Source organism: Plectropomus leopardus, chromosome 4 (genome assembly GCF_008729295.1).
Source record: "Plectropomus leopardus isolate mb chromosome 4, YSFRI_Pleo_2.0, whole genome shotgun sequence".
In the NCBI taxonomy this organism is placed as follows: domain Eukaryota; kingdom Metazoa; phylum Chordata; class Actinopteri; order Perciformes; family Serranidae; genus Plectropomus; species Plectropomus leopardus.
Genome location: NC_056466.1, coordinates 20,741,290 through 20,760,832, shown reverse-complemented (window position 1 = coordinate 20,760,832; position 19,543 = coordinate 20,741,290). Strand labels below are relative to the sequence as shown.

The window sequence follows — 19,543 nt, the reverse complement described above, 5'->3', positions numbered from 1 at the left end:
GAAGGCCAGGGTGATGTTGTGATTCAGCAGAGCCCCGTTGTTTGGCAGGAACCTCCGTAACACCGGCATCACCACATGCTGGTACCAATCCTCCAAATTGGTGATGTCAAACTTTGGTCTATGTGGAACTATAGATGTCTCCGGTGGCCGGTACATGTCTGCCACTTCAGACAGAGTCCAGTTTAGCAGGAACTGGGTCAGAGTGGTACTTCTCATTTTTGACACTTCCCTCTGGAGGAACACAGCAAGTCAGGAGTCGTTTCACTTTGGAGGTGTAATGTGTACATTCGTCTGCATGGCAAATTATGTAGGTGTGTGTGTGTGTGTGTGTATGTGTGTGTGACAGAGAGAGCTTGTACCTCTTGTGTGAAGGACACAAACTCATGAACAAATCTGCCAAGGGGTCTGAAAGCTGTCATAAACCCATTCACAACCTGTAAGTGACAAAAGGGCAGATATAGTCTAGGTGCAAGGCTGGAAATTATAAATAATGAAAATAACTACAGGCTATATATTAACTTCTTAATTGTTTGGCTTTTGCCCACAGGGGCTGCTAATACAGAGAGCCCAGAATTTGGTGCTACGCCCGTGCGTAGTCTCCATAAATCAATGCTACCTGACGTTACCTGTTTTAGGTTGCTGTGTGGAGATGGTGGTTCATATGGGTCATAGTGGTGGTCCCCTCCAGGGATCATAGAGGGGTGGACACCCCCAGGGGTCATGGTAGGGGTCGTGGTGTGCGCCCTCCAGGGCTGCCAGTTGGGAGAGGGCCAGTGCCGTCTGTCAACAAACTGTGGAAGACCAGGCTTAAAGTGCCATTATCTAAACCTGCAACCTCTGGCCTCAGCAGCAGCTCAGCCTTCTGTGTTGGAGACAGCAGGTGAAGAACCTCCAACTATGGGGGAGAAAAAAAACAGAGGGGAGGAGGATAAAATGTAGGTGGGATCATGAAAATTGAGTCACTTGCACTTAAAATGAACTCTGTCTCTGTCGCTCTGAGGTGAACTGCTGTTGTAAATAAAAAAAAAAGAAAACAATTAGAAAACTCAAGGTGAACTCACTCCACTGAAGACCATGTTGAGTGTTGAAAAGTCCTTCATTCGGGCCATGACTCTGAAGGCACCAAAGTTCTTCATCAACCACTCCTCGCTGCCCTCGTGTGGGTTTACACAACCTATATAGAGATTACACACACTGAGTGAACACATACAGTATGTACACATACACAATTTAGAAGAGGTAAACAAACTTGTATGTTAACAAAATCTAAACGTGTCAGTTTAAAGGTGTATATGTTGTGCTGCATATAGGCTCCTGGGATCTTCAGTCTACCAGGGAGGATTTGGTTATTTTTGGTTATATTTTGATCATTTGTTTATATGGAAAGAAAATATGTCAAAAAGCTGTAAAAGATAGTGCCACTGTTCCTTTTGGCCTGTAACTCCTAAACTTTGTTTTTTGACATTTCATACCAGTTTCTTATATATTTTGCCATTTTTTGCAGGTGCAGTAACTTTACATAAATCTCTACAACTTTTAAATGCACAATCACAGTGTTTCTCAAGTTACTAACAGGGTTACTTTGAAGTACTGCAGGAGTATGTAAGATTACAAAAAAAATGCTAATTTGAAAAAATATAAGTCATGCATAATATCCAAAATATGTTAAATAAAAAATGTTGACACAAGTTTGATAAACCACATTGTATGTTCCTGTTGGTACGGCGCTGTGTAAATAATTGACGAAGCAACTGTGACATCCCCCATTGCTTTGTGATCTGCCGTTTTTGAAGCCTCCAGTTCGAGGCTGTTGGCTGAGTAGCTGTTGCCATCTTGGTTTTTGGAGTCAAACGTGACCAAGTTTGGACAAGAGGGTGGAGTGGTTGGAGTTTTATATATATATATATATATATATATACGTATATATGTGTGTAACACTCTTCATACAGTTGTAATGAATGTGCTGTTTTTGGTGTAAGGCTGAAAACATGTTTCTGCTGTGAAGTTTGACTTTTTTCCCACGGGGTTCATGGGAATGAACTCTGTTTTGGAGTCACCCCCAAGTGGCCATTTTAAGAAATGCAGTTTTTTGCAGTTTTGTTTCCACATTGGCTTCATTTCTCCTCCATGGAGGGTGCCGCTTTATTGTTGTATGATCACTTCTCTGTCCACTTAAAATGTTTTGAATTTGATTCACGGGAAATTCTACACTCTTAGCCTATCTTGCTTGCATTCACCCAAGATTATTCTCCATCACTACCCTTATTTTGATGCAGATGCAGGACCATGTAGGAGGAGTACATTGGTTGATTTGCAGCTTTGAAGAGAGCAATGTTTTTGACACCAAAGTGATTTTGAATATTGGGATTCTTGTAAAAAGGATATAATTCAGCTGGAGAACTTTCATTTCTTGTTATTATTAGAAAAAATATTAGAAAAAGTTGGTATTTCTGCTACTTCACCTACTTTAAAGGTGTATGTAGAAGTGAAAGAGTCTGAAGAGAGGACACAGTGTTAAGGTCAACTTTAGTATGAGGCTGGCATTTTTTTGTCTTGCAACCCTTATTGTAATGCAAATATCTCACTAAAAAGATGTTCATACTACAAAAGTTGCTGAAGCTATTACATAAAAAACAAATTCAGAGAAATGCTCAGCTTTAGTGGAGGCATGTGCTATTTAAGTCATTTCTACTTCATTGTAAAGTTGAATCAAACAAAAGTTTTACCAGCCACTCTGTCTTCAGACAGAAACGGGTACATAAAGAATGTGTAGATCCACTTTTGTCTGGCTGGATTCATCTCAGAATAATGGTAGCTCAGCTGCCGCACGCTGCAGGAAGATATAGGAAGGTGAGATAACATTTTGTAACAAAGGCAACAGAGACACATAGTCAGAGACACAGACGTACACAGTCTGGTAGGTGGAGCAGCTGAATTTCTTGGTGCTGAGGCAGGCCAAGAAATTTTTGGTGATGGATTTCAGCAGCGGTTTTATCTTGACTTCCATCCACATCTGAACGAAGGCTTCATTCTGGAAAGGGTCAGCTCTGGGCTTTAATGCTAGCTCCCCCTGCAGGCTGAGTAGCGGCTCTCCTGCCATGCCGTACTTCTGTTGTTGGAGTGATGGAGGGGAGTACAAAAAAAGTCAATAAGTAGGAAAGATAATCTGTTGAAATGTATTTATCTCTATGTAGGTGTGTTTCCCTGAAATGCTTATAGTCAGTTCTTCTACAATCATCCACAATATTAATAATAATAATAATAATAATGATAATTGTCTTCAATATAACTAAAACAAATGGGAAATTAGCACAATTTAACAACTAATCTAACAAACAGTGGTAATAATAACAAAAAACACAGCAATAAAATAATACTGCATGTGCAAATTTGCTTATTTTGTCTTCCTTTCCCCCCTTTTTTTTTGTACTGTACGCTGGAGGGCTTTGCCTTTTTCGTTTCTCCCTACTCTAATGCACTCTATTGTTTACATACTACTGTTAAATTGAAGTATAAGGCAAATATTTTAATTTAATATTTTGCCTACTAATGCACATGTTTTATAATGTTTATATATTTTTTAATTTATATCTTTACTTAATTCAATATAATATTTTTACTAAATTCTTATTTTATACTTAAATACTCTTATTTCTAATTCCATAATTCTGGGTCAATTTTGATTCTGATCATATCCCGTATATTACATTTTTTGAATGTTAAAGCTTTATTTTTTGGTGTAGGTGCTGTGGGCTGGAATTTTGGCACAGGAAGATCAGCCACTGCTAATAATAAAAGTAGGCAAAAATATGCCATGAGAAACATTCAATCAAGGGATAGTCGTAACAAAAGTCACTGCATTGCTTATCTGTCATCGTTAAAGAAGTCTGAATGTTGCCTCATGAAAGAAGACAAAAACAGCATCTCGGCACCAACTGGTCCAGCTGGTATTTTGACAGCATTCCTGACTTTGGGTGTCTGTGGAAAATTCCTGTCCTGTTGTTAATTGTCAGCCATACCATGAAGCTGTACACATCCATTGTCGCCTCAAGCATTTCTTTCAGCCTCCGCATGTGGTCCTTCCCTGTGTCTTTTGATGGCAATCCCACACACTGGAGGAAGTGAGAGGTCGGATCTGGCCCCTTAGAATTAAAGACGAAAAAAGGAAAACTTGAGCAAAAAGGGAAAGTGGAAGGAACTAGAAAGCGTCTTTCCAGAGAAATCAGGGCTCACAAATTCTGAAACTGATATCATGAATTCATGACATTTAAACATGTAATATGATATTTTGTAGCAGCAAGTTCCCATGAAGCTGAGCGAATTATGCTCGTGGCTATGTTCGAGCACTGGGTGTGAGCCGTCTCTGGCTGACACGTGACAAATCATTGAATCAGTAATCTGGCAAACAGTCCTGCTGACTATGACCAAACCTAAATTCTCAGAGGGATACTTTTCTAATTTACCAGCTTTGATCATAATAATGTGGGCAGTAAGTGCAACTGAACTGTGGTAAACTTCATAATCTTATCAGTGCTCAGATCTTCCTGCTCATCTCTCAGAGGAAATCCACCAAATTTTACTTTATCCAGCAGATTTTAATTAGAATAAGAGCTGTTGCTCAAACTGCAAATTTTGCCTCCTCATGTTCGTATTATTTTTTAGTATATTTCAGTGCACTGTTTGGCTGTAATTAGAAAAATTGTGAACAAGAAAAGGGCATCCTGCAGTGCCTTGTTCTCATCTAGTATGTCCTCAGGACCATATTTTTGATTTCCATTTGACTGTAATATGATATTGTTTGATAATAGCCGGCCGCTATTTCTGTGTCAAAACAGAAAAGCTGACATTACGTCACCCACCAGCGGGAGTGCTCACCTGTCTGTTGCAGTGCATGCTGGTAGTTGCAGGTTTTACACCTCATTAGCAAAAGTGAATGCCACAGCTCTTTTCCTCTGTTTTCTCTGGTCATGTAGCATCAGTTTGAAACTAATATGCATCTCCTTTCTGCATAGATATCCCAGTTTTATGAAGAAAAAAAAATCATCTTTCCAGCAGTGAAACACATTGTTTGTGTTTCTTGCTTGTAGTGTATAGAGGGTTTACAATTTGACATGTAAAAAACAAAGACTGAATTAATAATATAATTAAAGCTGCCGTCCATTTAGCTTTACCTATTTCAGGGCACTACTTTTTACATTCAGGCTCATTGATATGACTTTGACTATAATAGAACGGAGTCATCGTCAGTGGTATTAGTTTCACCAGTGGTTTTTCTTCCTTGCTTTGAAGTAAAAGTATCTGCTTTGAAAAAGGCCTTTAAGCAATCAAGTCTCTTTGTTCCTCTGTATTGTAAGTTCACATACTGTACAGGATGTTGCATTGAAGACATTTTTAGAATATCTAGCACCACACCACTTATTGCCAGATTGCACCCTATGATAATGGTGTTCACTGCAGGCAAGTTTCTTGTTTTCTATTTCTGTGAAGCAGTCCACACCAGGTGTTATGATAGACTTTTTGCAGGAGCCCAATTGGATAACTGTCAGCAATATGAAACATGATTAAGATCCTGTTGGCGTGTGATTTGGGTAGTTTTTAGACAATCCTCAGACACTGGCAGTGAAGCTGCAAGGAAATTGTGACTTTAAAGATGACACAGGAGCTTTGTTTTTTTCCCACATCACATCACTCAATCGAATACCAATATTAGAAACCCCTTGGTATTATTTCACTCAACCACAGACTTTGAAGTTGCTGCCTTCTCTTCTTGTGAATTTTCCCACAGAGACCAATACATTATAACGTCAAATATTCTGCTGTGACACATCCTCAAGCTGCTGTGCCAACACTGAGAGAAGACAAAATTTAGTCTAATTTAATTTTTTTGCATAATTTATCATTATAAAGAAAGCGTTGATTGTACAGTGTAATGGTTATAGTATAATGACGCCATAGGCATTTAGGTTGGTTTCTCATTAAGCCTCGCTGTCAGTATAATTCTGTCTGCCGCTGGGTCTCATCTCCCAGGAAAATAAAGGCTTTACAGCACAAATGAAGTGCATCAACAACTGTGCAACCAAAACAGGAAGAGTATAGTGTAGTTTTTGCAGTTACAATCCTGACTAGTGGAAATTGGGAATGGAGGAACAACTGTGAAAACAGTGGTAGTTTCTTGGCTTTGAGGGAAACTGAAAGCAATCTGGTTGTCTTTGAAAGCAACAACAATGCCACTAAGAAATGCAAAGAGTGGAAAAGTTGACATGTTTACTGTTTCCACTACTTTTTCCTCTTTTGTGGATGCTGCTCATGTTTTGTTATAGTGGTGAAGGTCTTTCCTTCTCAGGTGTAGGAATGACGCATAGTTGAATTTGGGAGGGTTTAAAAGTTGTCTGTTTCCACATTAGTATTTCACACCATATCCACACTGAAGCAGTCTCTTGTTATGACTTCTTCAAAGCAGTCTTATCATTTAGAAAACAATCTAAGAATTTGTCCTCACGCAACAGATAAAATCAGGATATGACGTTTGAACTTGCGACTTTAAACAGGATTTGATTATGATAAAAAAGCCTTTTCAACTGTAGGTATAAGTACATGCAGTTCAGCATGTGATAACCTCACTCACCTGACCACATTTTTGGCTTGAAGTGCAAGTTGCATCTCTGTTTCTATGAGTTAAGAAACAAGATAAGAGTTTAGAGACAAGAGATGACATACTGTAGTTCATTATAACGTGAAGGCACAGTGAAGTCTTAACAAGCGGAAAAGAACATTTAATGCTACACTGGCTTTTTCCATTTTGTCTTTCTGATCTTACCTTTCTGCGTTTGATGCCCCTGTTGGCAGAAGACAGTTCATTGTTAGAGATGACACTACAATTTGAAGGACTTACAATAGATCTGGACATATTTAGGACATTTCTATCATGAGACATTTTATTATGGGAGGATAATTGATTATGCTTCTAACTTTACAGCTTTCTGTTATGCTGCTGCATCCATTGTCCAGCCTTATACCTAGTTTGGTATAGAAAAAAATAGTTCCTATATGAAACTCCTCACAACAAGGTCTGTGGATTATTTTGAGTAATTGGATCATGATTTCTGGAAAGAGACACTGCACTTTTTGTGCATTGCGCACTACAAACCCAGTGCCATCTGGTTCCATTATACAGTAAATATCTCCAATACTCAGCAACTCGCAACAAAACAATCTAGATAGGTAACTACCACTAAAAAACATGTATTTTTGTAAGTAACGGGCCCTTTAGGGGATGATTTGTCCTTAGACTGTATCCTGATATTAGACAAAAGATATGAAATATGCTCTTACCAAAGCAGCTCCACAGTAAGTAAACCAGTAGGAACAGGTAGCGTGATTTCATGATGTGACGAGTCTCATGGGATGAGAGGGCTTTGTGGTGAAACTCACTGGGGAGGGAATCAGAGAAAACAGGTGACACAGTCAGTCAGCACACCAACAAGCACTACAAGACCAAATGATGGATCAGAAGTCTGAATTGTGAATGTTAATTCTAAATTGAAAATCACACAGTTCTTTTTCTTTAAACCCTTTGAGACCTGAGCAAACTGCCTTATGTCTCTCAAAAATATTGAAAGAACACAATGTGCAAGAAATGACCCAAAATTACTAAAACTTAAACTAAAAAGTGCCAAAAAGTCTCTATTTTTTAACTTTTAACTTATTTATAATTTTAAGGTAATTTTCTTGTCACCTTCTGATTTTATTGATATATTTATCTATTTATTGCAATTTGCAGGACATTCCTTGTCAGTTGCTCATTGCCTTTATTGTCATGTTTCCAGGTTTCAGAGGTTTAAATGCTTGTGAAAGGCGTATTAACGTACCTGTTATGAATCATTATCAAAGAGGCTGACCTCCTTTTGCTCCTTAGAAATCATGGCTAAGCTGTGAAAGCTTAATACTGTATGTTACATTTTAATCAGACCATTGTCAGTCATTGGTGTCATTGGTGTGTGCACTTTGTAGAAATTGAGCATGGAGGTTTTGTGGTGCCAGTAAAGAAACAGGGAGTGGCTGTCAGATATTTTACAGACAGAGTGACCTTTAACTTTAAAGTACAAAGATGGAGAAACAAAACATGTATCAGTGAAAAGAATGCTGAAACGCAACACCCCATTCACGCCCAAACAATGGACACAAAGACGACGAGCACATGATCCTGTTCAAAAAATATATTCTGTAAAATGTTACTAGAAAAAAGAATTTACCCCTTTTTTGTCCTTTTTTTTCTTTTTACAATGATACTTACAGTATCATACAGCAGTTGTTATGTATAGGTGGATTGTCGATCATGATGCACATTTGTTTTTGACACTTAGAATGACATTACATTAACTTCCATTTCTTTTTATCCTAGCCTTGACCAAGACTCTCAGGCTTAAGATTTAAAGCTGTATTAATTGATTTTATGGTCTCTCGTGGGCTGCACAGCAAACTGCAAACACAAAATAGACAAATTATGTCCTCGTAAAGGTGAACAGGTTAGCAAACATTTGCCCATTTAATCACGATGCAAACACAGAGTAACATCAGTGTGACACAGTTTGCACCACGTGTGATTCCACTTGCCATAATTAAGGGTAATATATGAGGCTGAGAAACTTTACAAAGTCATGAGAGATAAACCTGAGCGAGGTTGTTTGTAGCTTGGTACACCACAAAACACCAGTCCCTCCAGGATTTCATGGCATGGTTTTGCGATTGTTACGGTCTGAACAGCTTGTTCTCGCTTGGAATTTGTCAAATAGCGTCGCTCTGTCAGTGCTTTTGGCATATGAACCTGACGCCAAAAGCCACCTTCTGCATTCAAGTGGAATGTGACTGGGTGGCGGCAGAGGAAAATGCAGTGGGACAGAACCGGTGGCGTTATTATTGCGCGCTGGTGGACAGCCAGGAGGCACTGGCCGCTTCCACATGCAATGTGCACTGGCGCCATCAAATCACGCTTCCTGTGTCAATGTGTGTGGGTTTTTTTTCTTCACTTAACCATGTGCCTCTTTGCCTAAACCTAACCGTCTATGACTTTGTTACTATTGCGACAGTGCAAACATAAGGATTATACTGCTTTCTGCATGCTATGACATCACGGTAACGGGCTGCGTCATCCCACCATGTGCATTTATTGACATCACCGTAAAGCCATCCCCAAACGTAAAAGGCTGATGCAGAAAGATACCCACAATGTCTTAGGTAGATGTGGAAGGTCCTGACACCATGTGATGAGTTCTGGGTGAGATCATGTTGGCCTGAAATGCCTGATCTATGGACAGCTTGTCTACACCAAAATGACTCAGCTCTGTTTTAAAACACATTACTTAACATTAGGCAACATTACCCGTGTGACTCTAACAATTAGCCCTGTCATTCTCTTCTGAGTGAGTCACTCTCTTATAGTGGAAATCTCATGTTAAAAAGAGAAACAGAGAATTTGAATTTGATTCAATATGCTGCACACAGCTCTACAATGTAATGAAACTGTACCCATTTTAAAAAGTCAATTTTTTTTGGACAAAATTGCAAGGTCGTGCATTGGGGATTGACTGAATTTGCACTGATGTGGTTGCAACATCCTGAGGGGACTGAGAAATGTAACAAATTAATATTAGTTCTCCTGTATGAACATGTTTTGACTTTTTGTAATTACAATAAAAATATGTGGATGTGATCAATTTTTTTTAGCTAAATTCGTTGTACTAGTCCATACCCGGGGATATGTGTGCTGCAACTACATGCAGACTTCAGGGGAAATGCCCACCCTATAGACCTGTATATTGGTGCAGACTTTGGATGAGAGGATAATGGTGACAGAAACAGATCTGTCGTCATTTTATTGCACAGTTTAACTTCTGGGGAACATTAACAGTTTGCATCGTTTGGCTACGTGACAACAACATAGTTTCTTAACCACTGTTAAAGACTTTTATAAAAGGATGAATTATTCAAGCTTCAGTTGCGGTTTTTCCTCTTTTGTTATGCGTCCCATATTCAGCTGCACATCGAACTAGGCTGTGTTGATGAGACTCTTAGGTGTTTTTTAGACTCAGTGCCCAAGAGTGCTTGATTTTCTGAAAATCAGCCTCTGTTAATGCCTGGTGGTGGGATGTTTTGTCACAACCTTTTCTGTGAAGATTGCTGTGGATTGTTTTTCAATCCAACGGCAAGTGGACCACATGGTCTGTTTAACAGTACCAACTTAATTTATTAACTATTCTAGCTCTTTAATTTGGCTTACCCACACTTAACTCACCCAGTAAATCAAAATGCTCTACAAAATCTGACTTTTGAAAGAGTGGCTAATTGGCTCAGCAATACTATTGTTATGTGATCGCAGCTGTGTGCATATGGAGTATTTTACAGTGGCTTCAAATGTGGCTCAACCAATCAGAAACAAGGACTGACACCAATTAGTGCAGCTTTAATGGTTAACCTTAGGAGCCCAGCTTCAAATGAGAGATAAGTTCCTTCAATGTTACTGTGTGAACACAGCGTCATTCATACAAGAAACACACGCAAAGTCACATGTTCCCGCTCAACACTTGAACCCATTAATTCTTGTTTCACAGCCATATATTGCAACATACATCCCCGTGTTAGAAGAAAGAGTTGGTTAAAGGTTTGTTTAGGATAACTTCTCCTCCACTCCCCTCATTTGTAGCTCTGGCAGGGCAGATGAAAAAGAAACACTATTTGAATTATTTATGACTGATTTACTATTTTCAAAGCTGGAACTCCACAGAAGAGCTGTGAAAATATTTGAAAATGTCCAGCATAGCTGGTTAAATGACCTCACATATCGACACACAAACATATGCCGTTCTTTCATTTTACTTTTCCTTTTTTATCCATACAATGTATTATGGAGAATTAAGTAAAATCAGATCAATTTAAACAACAAAATGTAATGCAGTTTTACAGTTTCAACATTAAAACACTTAAAATGTTTATAAACTCTACATTACAATTTTCTGTTGTTTATGCAGGTTATCGTTGATGTTAATTTACCTGTGATGGACTAAAACTGCTTTTTTTTCTCCTGAAAAGAAGTAGTGCTGGGGGATATGGAGAAAAACAATTGCCACTATATTTTGTGTTATTTACACAGTGACATTTTTGATAAATAATTATCAGTAATGTGGATTTAATGACAAATGTGGGTAAAAAAAAATACAGTGAACAATCTGCTCAGTTCAGAAAATTACATCACTTTACTGTAATGCAGCATGTAAAAGCAGGAAGGACAACACTAACGACAGAATGATATTCACATTTTAACATATCTAGTCTCATATCATTATTGATATATATAAATATATTGCCCAACCCTATATAAATGTATGATTGTGCTTACTTTTACTTTGGTTTAAGTACAAAAATGTTAAAGAAATAACACAAAAAAGTTCTGAGTGTGAAGACAGCAACAATGCAAAAACTCAAGTGGCATAATTTACTGTATTTTTAAAGAATTAAAACTGTTATAGTGACAAAGACAATTCAAGTATTGCACTTTAGTATACATTTTAAGGCTCTTTGTTTTATTTCCCTGTTTAGTTATCCTATAAACGATAATCAAACGCTATGGAATAACTAACACACGACTACAGTATTATAATGTATATTATGATATCAAACTGACCAAAAGGAGTCTCCATAAAGAGGACTTTTACTTTTATTACTTTTTGATACTATTAGCACGTATTGTGGATAAAAGCTCTGTCATTTTAGTTTAAAATTTCGATTGTCCAACTTTTACTGGGTAATGGGCTTTACTACTCTGACTTAATTAAACGGCCCAAATGCTTTTTTATACACTTTTTTTTCCCTCTCTGAAAACAATTCATTTAATCTTCTGCAGTTACAATGCAGTCAATTTATCAGCTCAATTTCCTGTAATGCATTTGCCATTCTTTATCCTAAAGGTTATTGAGAAAGCCACCTTTTCATTAGACTCATACAGGTTTGAGCACACCCTAACCCACGTTAATGAGGCGGAACTTATAATCCCCACTGCTGAAATCCCCAGACAGCACGTTGTTAGCAGAGACACACACTCACAACAAAAAGGAACCAGATTATGGTGATTACTTCACTGATTTTCAACCTTACCTGTTCATCAGCCTGCCAGTGTATACCGTAATTATAGTGAGAGCCTATTACTTTATATGTATTGTTAAATAACAACAAATATTAGTCAATAGGAACAGATCCTTCTGTGACAAGTAAGTACAGAGGTACGATTGATGATGGGATCCTTTAGGTTACAGCAACAGACAAATGACATAATGACGTGAAATCAAAGCTGAATCACTTACCAAATCTTGTTTGTAGCCGGAGTCCTTCAGGTGCTGTAAAGTGCCGGCGTTTAACTCTCTCACTCTCTCCTGACACCTGAGACACAGGTGCACCAGAAAACTGCTGAGGGGTGTGTTGTCGTGTGACGTCGACACAGGAAATAATGGTCGACTCCTTCGTGCTGCAAAAGCGGGCTGAGCAGTGTTTGCCTATCTGATTGTACTGTAATTGTTTTTTTTTTTTTTTTATGTTTGTGTGTGTACATTTACACTCAACTTTTCTGTATGTGAACCCATGTGTGTGAAAGAGAGACAGAAAATAAATAGACTGGTGGTATAAAGTTACGTCTGACTCATGTTCAGCAGGTTTTACCTCCCTGGTATTTGTATTTGCATATAAATGCTTAGCTTTGTCTACAAAAAAAGCATTACATACAAGCAGTTATGTAATGTTTAACATAGAGAGCAGCCCACAGAAATGGTACTGATAAATAACACATGGATTTATTTTGAGTTTTAAACAGCTTGGAAATAAAACCATTTTTTACTTGTCTGTGGTGACAAAAAAGAGATCTCTTTTAAGGCATTAAAGCTGATACATTTCCTTTATATGATTTATTTCAGGATTGTCTGTCAGTTGGCTTAAATGCTTAAAGTAAGAAATAAACAAATCATGAAGTCATAATGTGGACTGTAAACATCAAATTCTGAAAACAAGCTGCTTTAGAACTGGTATTTCTGTTTATGTGCACACACACGTACACACATACACACACGCCATGGTATGCACTCACACAGATCAAGATAAACTGGTTTGTAACACACATAAAGCACCAAACAGAATTTGGTTTGGAAGGAAGTGATTCATTCAGAATAAACGGTAAAAGTCAACAATAGTTTATAAAACAGGAAACTGATAAAAGGATGTAGTTAAAGTAGTTCACAACCACCACAGATACTATGATGATGATGTAGTTCACAGGTAACAGTCACAATACTTCAGTCAGAGGCCATCTGATTAAGAAAACTTTGTTGGGTAACACTTTGTGGAGTGTTTAACATTTCATCATCTCATTAGTTTAGTTTGAACAAATAAAGAAAAAAATCAGAAAAATCAGTGGTATTTCCGTATGTTGTTGAGGTATGACTTTCACTTTGCATGGAGGAGTCTTAAATCGCATTTGTACGTGCAGTGCAGTGCCACATTGTGTTTACCAACAATGGTTTCCCCAGTGTTCCCGAGCTAATTTAGTAATATCCTTTTTACAATCATGCTGATTTTTTTAATGTAGTGCAGCCTGAAGGGTTAAAGGTCACAGGTGTTCGATATTGGTTTTCAGTCTGCCTCTTGGGCAGAGACTTCTCTGGGTTTTCTGTATCTTTTGATGACATTATTGATTGATGGTAAAATCCTACATTTATTGCAATTGAAAATTGTGCGTTAAAAACACATTGTTCTTATACTGTTGTAATATTTGCCCGCGTGCATTCTCACAAAGTGGGGAACCTCGAACTGCCCTTTCTTGTTAATCACTGAGCCTTTCAGGGATGCCCCTTTCTTAATTATGATACTTAAATTTGTTACAAATAAACTTTCTGACATGTGGAATGTCTCAGGTGTTTTTGAGCATTTCGCAATTTTCCTAGTCTGTTGTCACCCAGACATTTTGGGAAACATTTTGCAGGCATCAGGTAGAATTTATGTTTCCCAAAACAAAGAAGTTTATCAGTTTTAACATCGAACATCATGTCTTTGTCCTGTAGTAAATTTGATATATATCAAAACCCTTTGGAAATCATTGCAGTCTGTATTTAGTTATTTTTTTGGAATCCAGGTTGTAGATCAAACCATCAGTTTACAAACTTACTGACTCGAACAGTATAATCTCATTTATCCAGTCATGTGACACTTCTGCATTAACGGTCAGGCGCATGGACTAGAGGCGCGCCTGGGTTTCCTGTGTGTTCAACATTGGTCAGAGGAATGCTCATGCAGAGTTCAAGTGCATACGTTTATTTTGATCCTGTATTTCTGTTTTTATTTTGTCTGCATCACCCCTGGTTACTGTGGTCAATCGGTACTGGTGTGAGCTTGAGTCCTTAAGCAACATGATGGTTATGATGGAACTGTTTCATTATTGGTGACTCTCCTCCTGGATGTGTTTGTCTGTCTGGGTCTGTGTGTGATTGTACTTTTAATTTTTTGGTCTTGATTTATGTGGTTTATGTCGTCATAATTTTTCAATAAAAACATTTTAAAATATACTTTTTTTCCCTCAGAGTTTCCTGCATCCTCGCGATAATTCCCTGGCTGCCTCTCATCTCTCCAGTCATCAGACTCAATAATCACTTAAAGTGATGCCTCCTGCCAACTATTGTCAAATTAAGGTATGTTATTTTACTTACCATCAGTATGGATAATATGTCTCGTTTTGCTCCTTAGTTGCCGCTTTATCTGATCCTTACGGTTTCCTCCTATATAAATATTTTTTTTAAGGAATATATTTTCTAAAATATAATTTTAAATACTATTTAAGTTGTTTGGTATTTCATTTGTCGGTTTAGCCAACAAAACCTAAATCATTTTGTTATGTCCCTAAATGAGATAAGATAATCCTTTATTAGTCCCGCAGAAATGACATTTGCAAATATCTGCAAGTGCTTGTTCATTAAATGTATAATATATATTACTAAAGCAAAATATAAAATTACATTGAGGTGATAAGAGGATTTTATCCAATTGTAATTAAAAACCTCTTCAAATTTCTGTAAATTTGGCCAAAAGTACCAATCCAGTACACACACAAAGTAGGTTAAACCCTGTTTTGAACCATTTTGAGTACATGTATTATTTTGATCTCTTTTTAAAGGAAACACTTTAAAGTTTTGCCATCAACAGTCATTGTCACTGAAAGTGCTTTTGGTGTTAAGTGATACAAGTTTGAAAACACTAAAGTAGGTTTTATTGAGGTTTTTTTTAGGGTTTTTGCAAATATGTCTGCAGATGTGATATATAAGTGGGACTTATTGGCTGAAAAACAGAATGGAAACACAACATGAAGCCTCATCTCCAAGTTTAAGTTTGACTCCACAGAAAATAGACATTTTATGTTTTTTTTTTGTATTTTTTGTTTATTTATGCCAAAGTACATTTGAACACTTCAAAGGATCCTTGAATGCTTGAATATGCCATCATAATTTTGAGCTCTTGAGAAAGGCGACGGTTCGAGGTATCATATTGCATATCCAGATCCACTGTCAGCTGCTGACAGAGAGTAACTGAAGCCTAAACACACTGTATGTTTTCCCTTCTTGAGACAAAACTTTGTGCATGTGAAAAATTCAAAACAAGCGTCATAGTAAACAATTGTAAAAAAAAAAAAAAAAAAGTGAAAAAGTGTAACAGAGCCAACTATTTCTGCATACACATCTTTTACAGGTTTTTCTCAGCATGCCATTCATTATAGCAGTCACGGCCAGGAATAAAGCACAAAGGCATATCACAGGAGGAGCACTTCAGAGGTGTCTTTAAGTGGCAGTGCCTGCACTTCAGGCGGCCATCGGTGCTGCTCCCACTGATGTGCACTGGCCTGTGATGGGCTCCAGTCGGAGCAGGAGGAGGTGCGGGTTTGGCTATGGGGGCAGACCCCACCTTTGCCAGCTGCTCTGCAAGGGTCTCTCTGAACTCCTTCTGACTGATGAGCTTCTCTCCTTTACTCTTTGCAATGTCTTTCTGGAGAAGGAAGGCGTTCCCAATTGCGATGTCTATGAAATGATAGAAGAACGTCTTATACCACCTCTGGGTCTTGTGGTGGACTTTTTGGTACCCTGTCATAGTGTCAGAGAGATCCACTCCATTCGAAAACCTGGATAGACAGAAAAAACAACATCAGCTCTCCATTAATGCTGGGAAATCTGAACTTTTAAGCTTCTTACCTAAAAGTACTCCAAAGATGTAGCAGGATCAAGGACAAATTGTCATTTGATTTTTAAAACTTTATTTATTGGTCATTTTTTAAACTTTACCAATGAAAAAAAAGACCAATAAATCTGCCTTGTACCTTGAAATTTCACCTGGAAGGCCCCTAAAAGCCTGATCCTCAACTTACTATGCGAGGGGCAAACTGGAACTGGAACACTGGAACTTTTTGTACTTTTACATTAAAAAGGTGCCAGAGTGCATAAAAATGTCCCCGTGGAGGATCTCCCGACAGAGGTCCGGGCTAAGTTACGAATGTCCCCAAATCCTAGAAACACCCCTCCCCACACCGGGTGCAGGGTGGCTGCAACTGGCCCCGGGCTTTCTGTCATTCTGCAAAAATGGCCCCCTGATAAAGTAAGTTGAGTCTCCCTGGCATAAAATATAGTTGAATATATCGTACATACCGGTTGTACTCCTTCACTACTGGAGGGACTGGCACATCCTTCGAGGTCCACTGCCCATCTGCACCTTTGACCCTCCGTGGCACCGTGTTCTTTGCATGGGCCGTGTGGAAGGTTGAACACAAAGTGACGTCCCTCGTGTCTCGCCACTGCACATAGAGGATGGAGTCCTTCCTGATCCAGCGTATGCTGCCACAGGGAGATTTAGAGTCCAGACTGTTAACTTTTGTCTTTGGGAAGCCAATTTTGTTTGGACGGATGGTCCCGCACGCCCAGATCCGCTTCTTGAGGAGGTCGCGGAAAAGGATGGGGCTTGTGAAAAAATCATCAACAAAGAGCTTGTATCCAGTGCCCAGCATCCGGATGTTCAGTAGCTCCATCACCGACTCATAACCAAGCCCCTTACCGCTGTTTCCGTTGAGCTTTCCCTCATAGACAAAAAAGTCCCATGTATAACCACTGGTGGAGTCCGCCAAAACAAAGAGCTTGTGTCCCCAGCGAGTAGGTTTATTTTTCATATGTTGCTTGAGCTGACTGTGGGCTTTGGAGGCAACCATTCGCTCATTGATGGTAATTTCCTGGGCAGGGTGGTAGTTTCTTCTGCAGGCATCCCTAATCTTATCGTAGAGTGGCTTTATTTTGCAGAGACGATCGAAGGCTGGCGTGCCTCTCTTTTTCTCGTTAGCAGCATCGCTCGCAGAGCTACTGAGGTGAATGGACTGGCTGATTTTGAGGAACTTCTTACCAGTTATTACCTGTTTAGGAAATGGCAGGCCGTAGAGTTTGCCCCCTCGCCAGTAATCCTTAAATGAGGATAATTTTACTACACCCATGTAGACAACCATGGACAAGTATGAAAACATGTCCTTCAGTGTCAGATCAGTCCATGGTCCGGAGGGGCTTGCCTTAGCAGAGCCAAATTCATTAGTGTTTCTGACAATTGTCTGTAAAATGGAATTAGTAAAGAAAAGTTGGAACAGCTGCAGGGCTGTGTACGTAGTTGTGCGTATGAGCTGAGGTCCTGGTGAGCATGCGGGTTTGAAGTTGGGCAGCAGTGGTTTGATGTCTGGATCATTAACATCATTCCAGCTCTCTCCCTTCTGCAGGTCAGCAGGCTCACTGCGGAAAACACATAAAGAAAGGTCATCGATAAAGTGCGTTTTAACCCTCTGTGGTAGGAATTATAATGCCAGGTGGTAAAAAATGTTTGTAATATTTGTTTTTTTGTCATAAAATAGACTGAGTGCACATAATATAAAACGATTTTATGTATTTTCTTGTATTTTTGTTATACACTTTTGGGTACATTACCTTAAAGCAACACTGTACCATAATGGTATTTTTTAAAAAAAGAAAGAAAAAGGAGGGTTATTATTTCCTGATGTACTGTATGTTGCCACCATTTGCACTGTTGCTGCTGGGTTGCTATCAGCTTGTTGTTTTCCAAACTTATAAATTCTGATGCATCTAATGAATTTGCCCTTTTCTTCTTTAAAAAGTCATAGTCCTGCTGTAAATGGAAGAAAAATGTTTGCAAAAGATAAGCATACAGTATGCTTCACACCGAAGACACACAAAGTGCACTGTTACAGGAGACTATAGTGTCACAGCTTTAACTTTAATTAAAACTAACATTATTAAACCTGTCTAGGTTCATTTGAAGAGTTAAAAAGAAAATTATGGTGACTGTTATGCATCTGAACAGTATATAACCCTAAATACACAATATAAAAAATGGTGGGATTCCATAATGGTACAATGTTGCTTCAAGGCAACATTTGTATTTTAGCAATATTAAATCACCTTATTATTAAATAAAGTACATTAAAAAATGAAAACTAATCTTCACACATCTACTACTGTAAATCATTTTTTTTAATTGAAAAATTACAAAAAAAGACGCTTTAAGACCAGTTTTGGTCTATCCGAGGAAGTCTCCGAAAAGGGGACTCAACATGGCCTCCAGAAAGTCATAATACAATGTAAACAATGGCGTAAGTTTCCTGAGAGCCTTGGCTCTCTTTAAAAGTATTACATATATACTGTGTGAGTGTACTGAGACTAAAATAGGTAGGTGTTGTTACTAAGAGGCTGTGCCATAGACGGTTAATCTAAAGCTCATTTAAAATTAGAAATAAACAGTAGTGCATGGCCGATGATGTGCAAACATGCTTACATGTGGACGGTGGAGTCGTCCTCCTCATCCATGTCCTCCTCATCCATGTCCTCTGCCTCGGACAAATCGCTCCAATTGTCCGATGTGTCCTGCTCAGACTCCTCGCTTTCGGGCTCATTGTTTTCATCCTCCACCGTTTCTTGAGGCTTATTTTCGACTTTATCAAGACGCTTCGGCATTACTCTATCTGCAGAGTGCCCCCAGATCTGAAAACACTACTTTATACGCACGGAAGCAGGCTAAAAGGTACCTCACTTTACTTGTTTTCCTTTGCTGCAGCAGCATGAACTACAATCCCCTGCGTGGGTTGCTGGTGCCCGTCTTCTTCTTCATGGATCATCTCCTTCTTCTTTGGTTTTACTGGCGGGTTACAAACACGCAGCGTTAAAGGGGCATGCCGCCCGCTGCTGCCACCTATTGCACCGGAGCGTGCACCAGCTGCCGTTTTAAGTAAAAAAAAAAATCCAACAATAATGGCCTCAAATAAAACGTTTAAAACAAAACAAACCCCAAAAAACTCTGTTTTTGTTTAGCTAAATCAGTGTCTCTCAGGGACTGTTCATTATTTATGGGTCTGGGCAGAGCGGTGAGCTCAGTCAGGTTGTCATTGTTGGTGCAGTTTCTTGAATTTATTTTTATTTGAACTTGCATA

The 19,543-nt window shown here is 38.6% G+C and overlaps 3 protein-coding genes across 3 annotated transcripts in view; 1 reads left to right on the top strand and 2 right to left on the bottom strand.

Moving 5' to 3' along the window:
* Positions 1-19,543, top strand: part of ears2 (glutamyl-tRNA synthetase 2, mitochondrial) — a 36,039-nt gene that overhangs the window by 5,006 nt on the left and 11,490 nt on the right. The window contains exon 2 of the mRNA XM_042484613.1: positions 14,613-14,720. The gene's annotated coding sequence lies outside the window, so the exon portion shown is untranslated. The remainder of the gene's footprint in view (positions 1-14,612; positions 14,721-19,543) is intronic.
* Positions 719-12,422, bottom strand: LOC121941643. Its single transcript, XM_042484470.1, has 9 exons — positions 12,354-12,422; positions 7,333-7,430; positions 6,818-6,836; positions 6,626-6,668; positions 4,020-4,142; positions 2,910-3,109; positions 2,727-2,830; positions 1,062-1,174; positions 719-895 (listed from the first exon to the last, which is right to left on the bottom strand). Exons 2-9 carry the CDS (start codon positions 7,382-7,384, stop codon positions 719-721), a joined length of 831 nt encoding a protein of 276 aa, XP_042340404.1. The 5' UTR covers positions 7,385-7,430; positions 12,354-12,422.
* On the bottom strand, positions 15,510-19,210 carry LOC121941747 (piggyBac transposable element-derived protein 4-like). Its single transcript, XM_042484611.1, has 3 exons — positions 18,892-19,210; positions 16,719-17,834; positions 15,510-16,198 (listed from the first exon to the last, which is right to left on the bottom strand). Exons 1-3 carry the CDS (start codon positions 19,068-19,070, stop codon positions 15,766-15,768), a joined length of 1,728 nt encoding a protein of 575 aa, XP_042340545.1. The 5' UTR covers positions 19,071-19,210; the 3' UTR covers positions 15,510-15,765.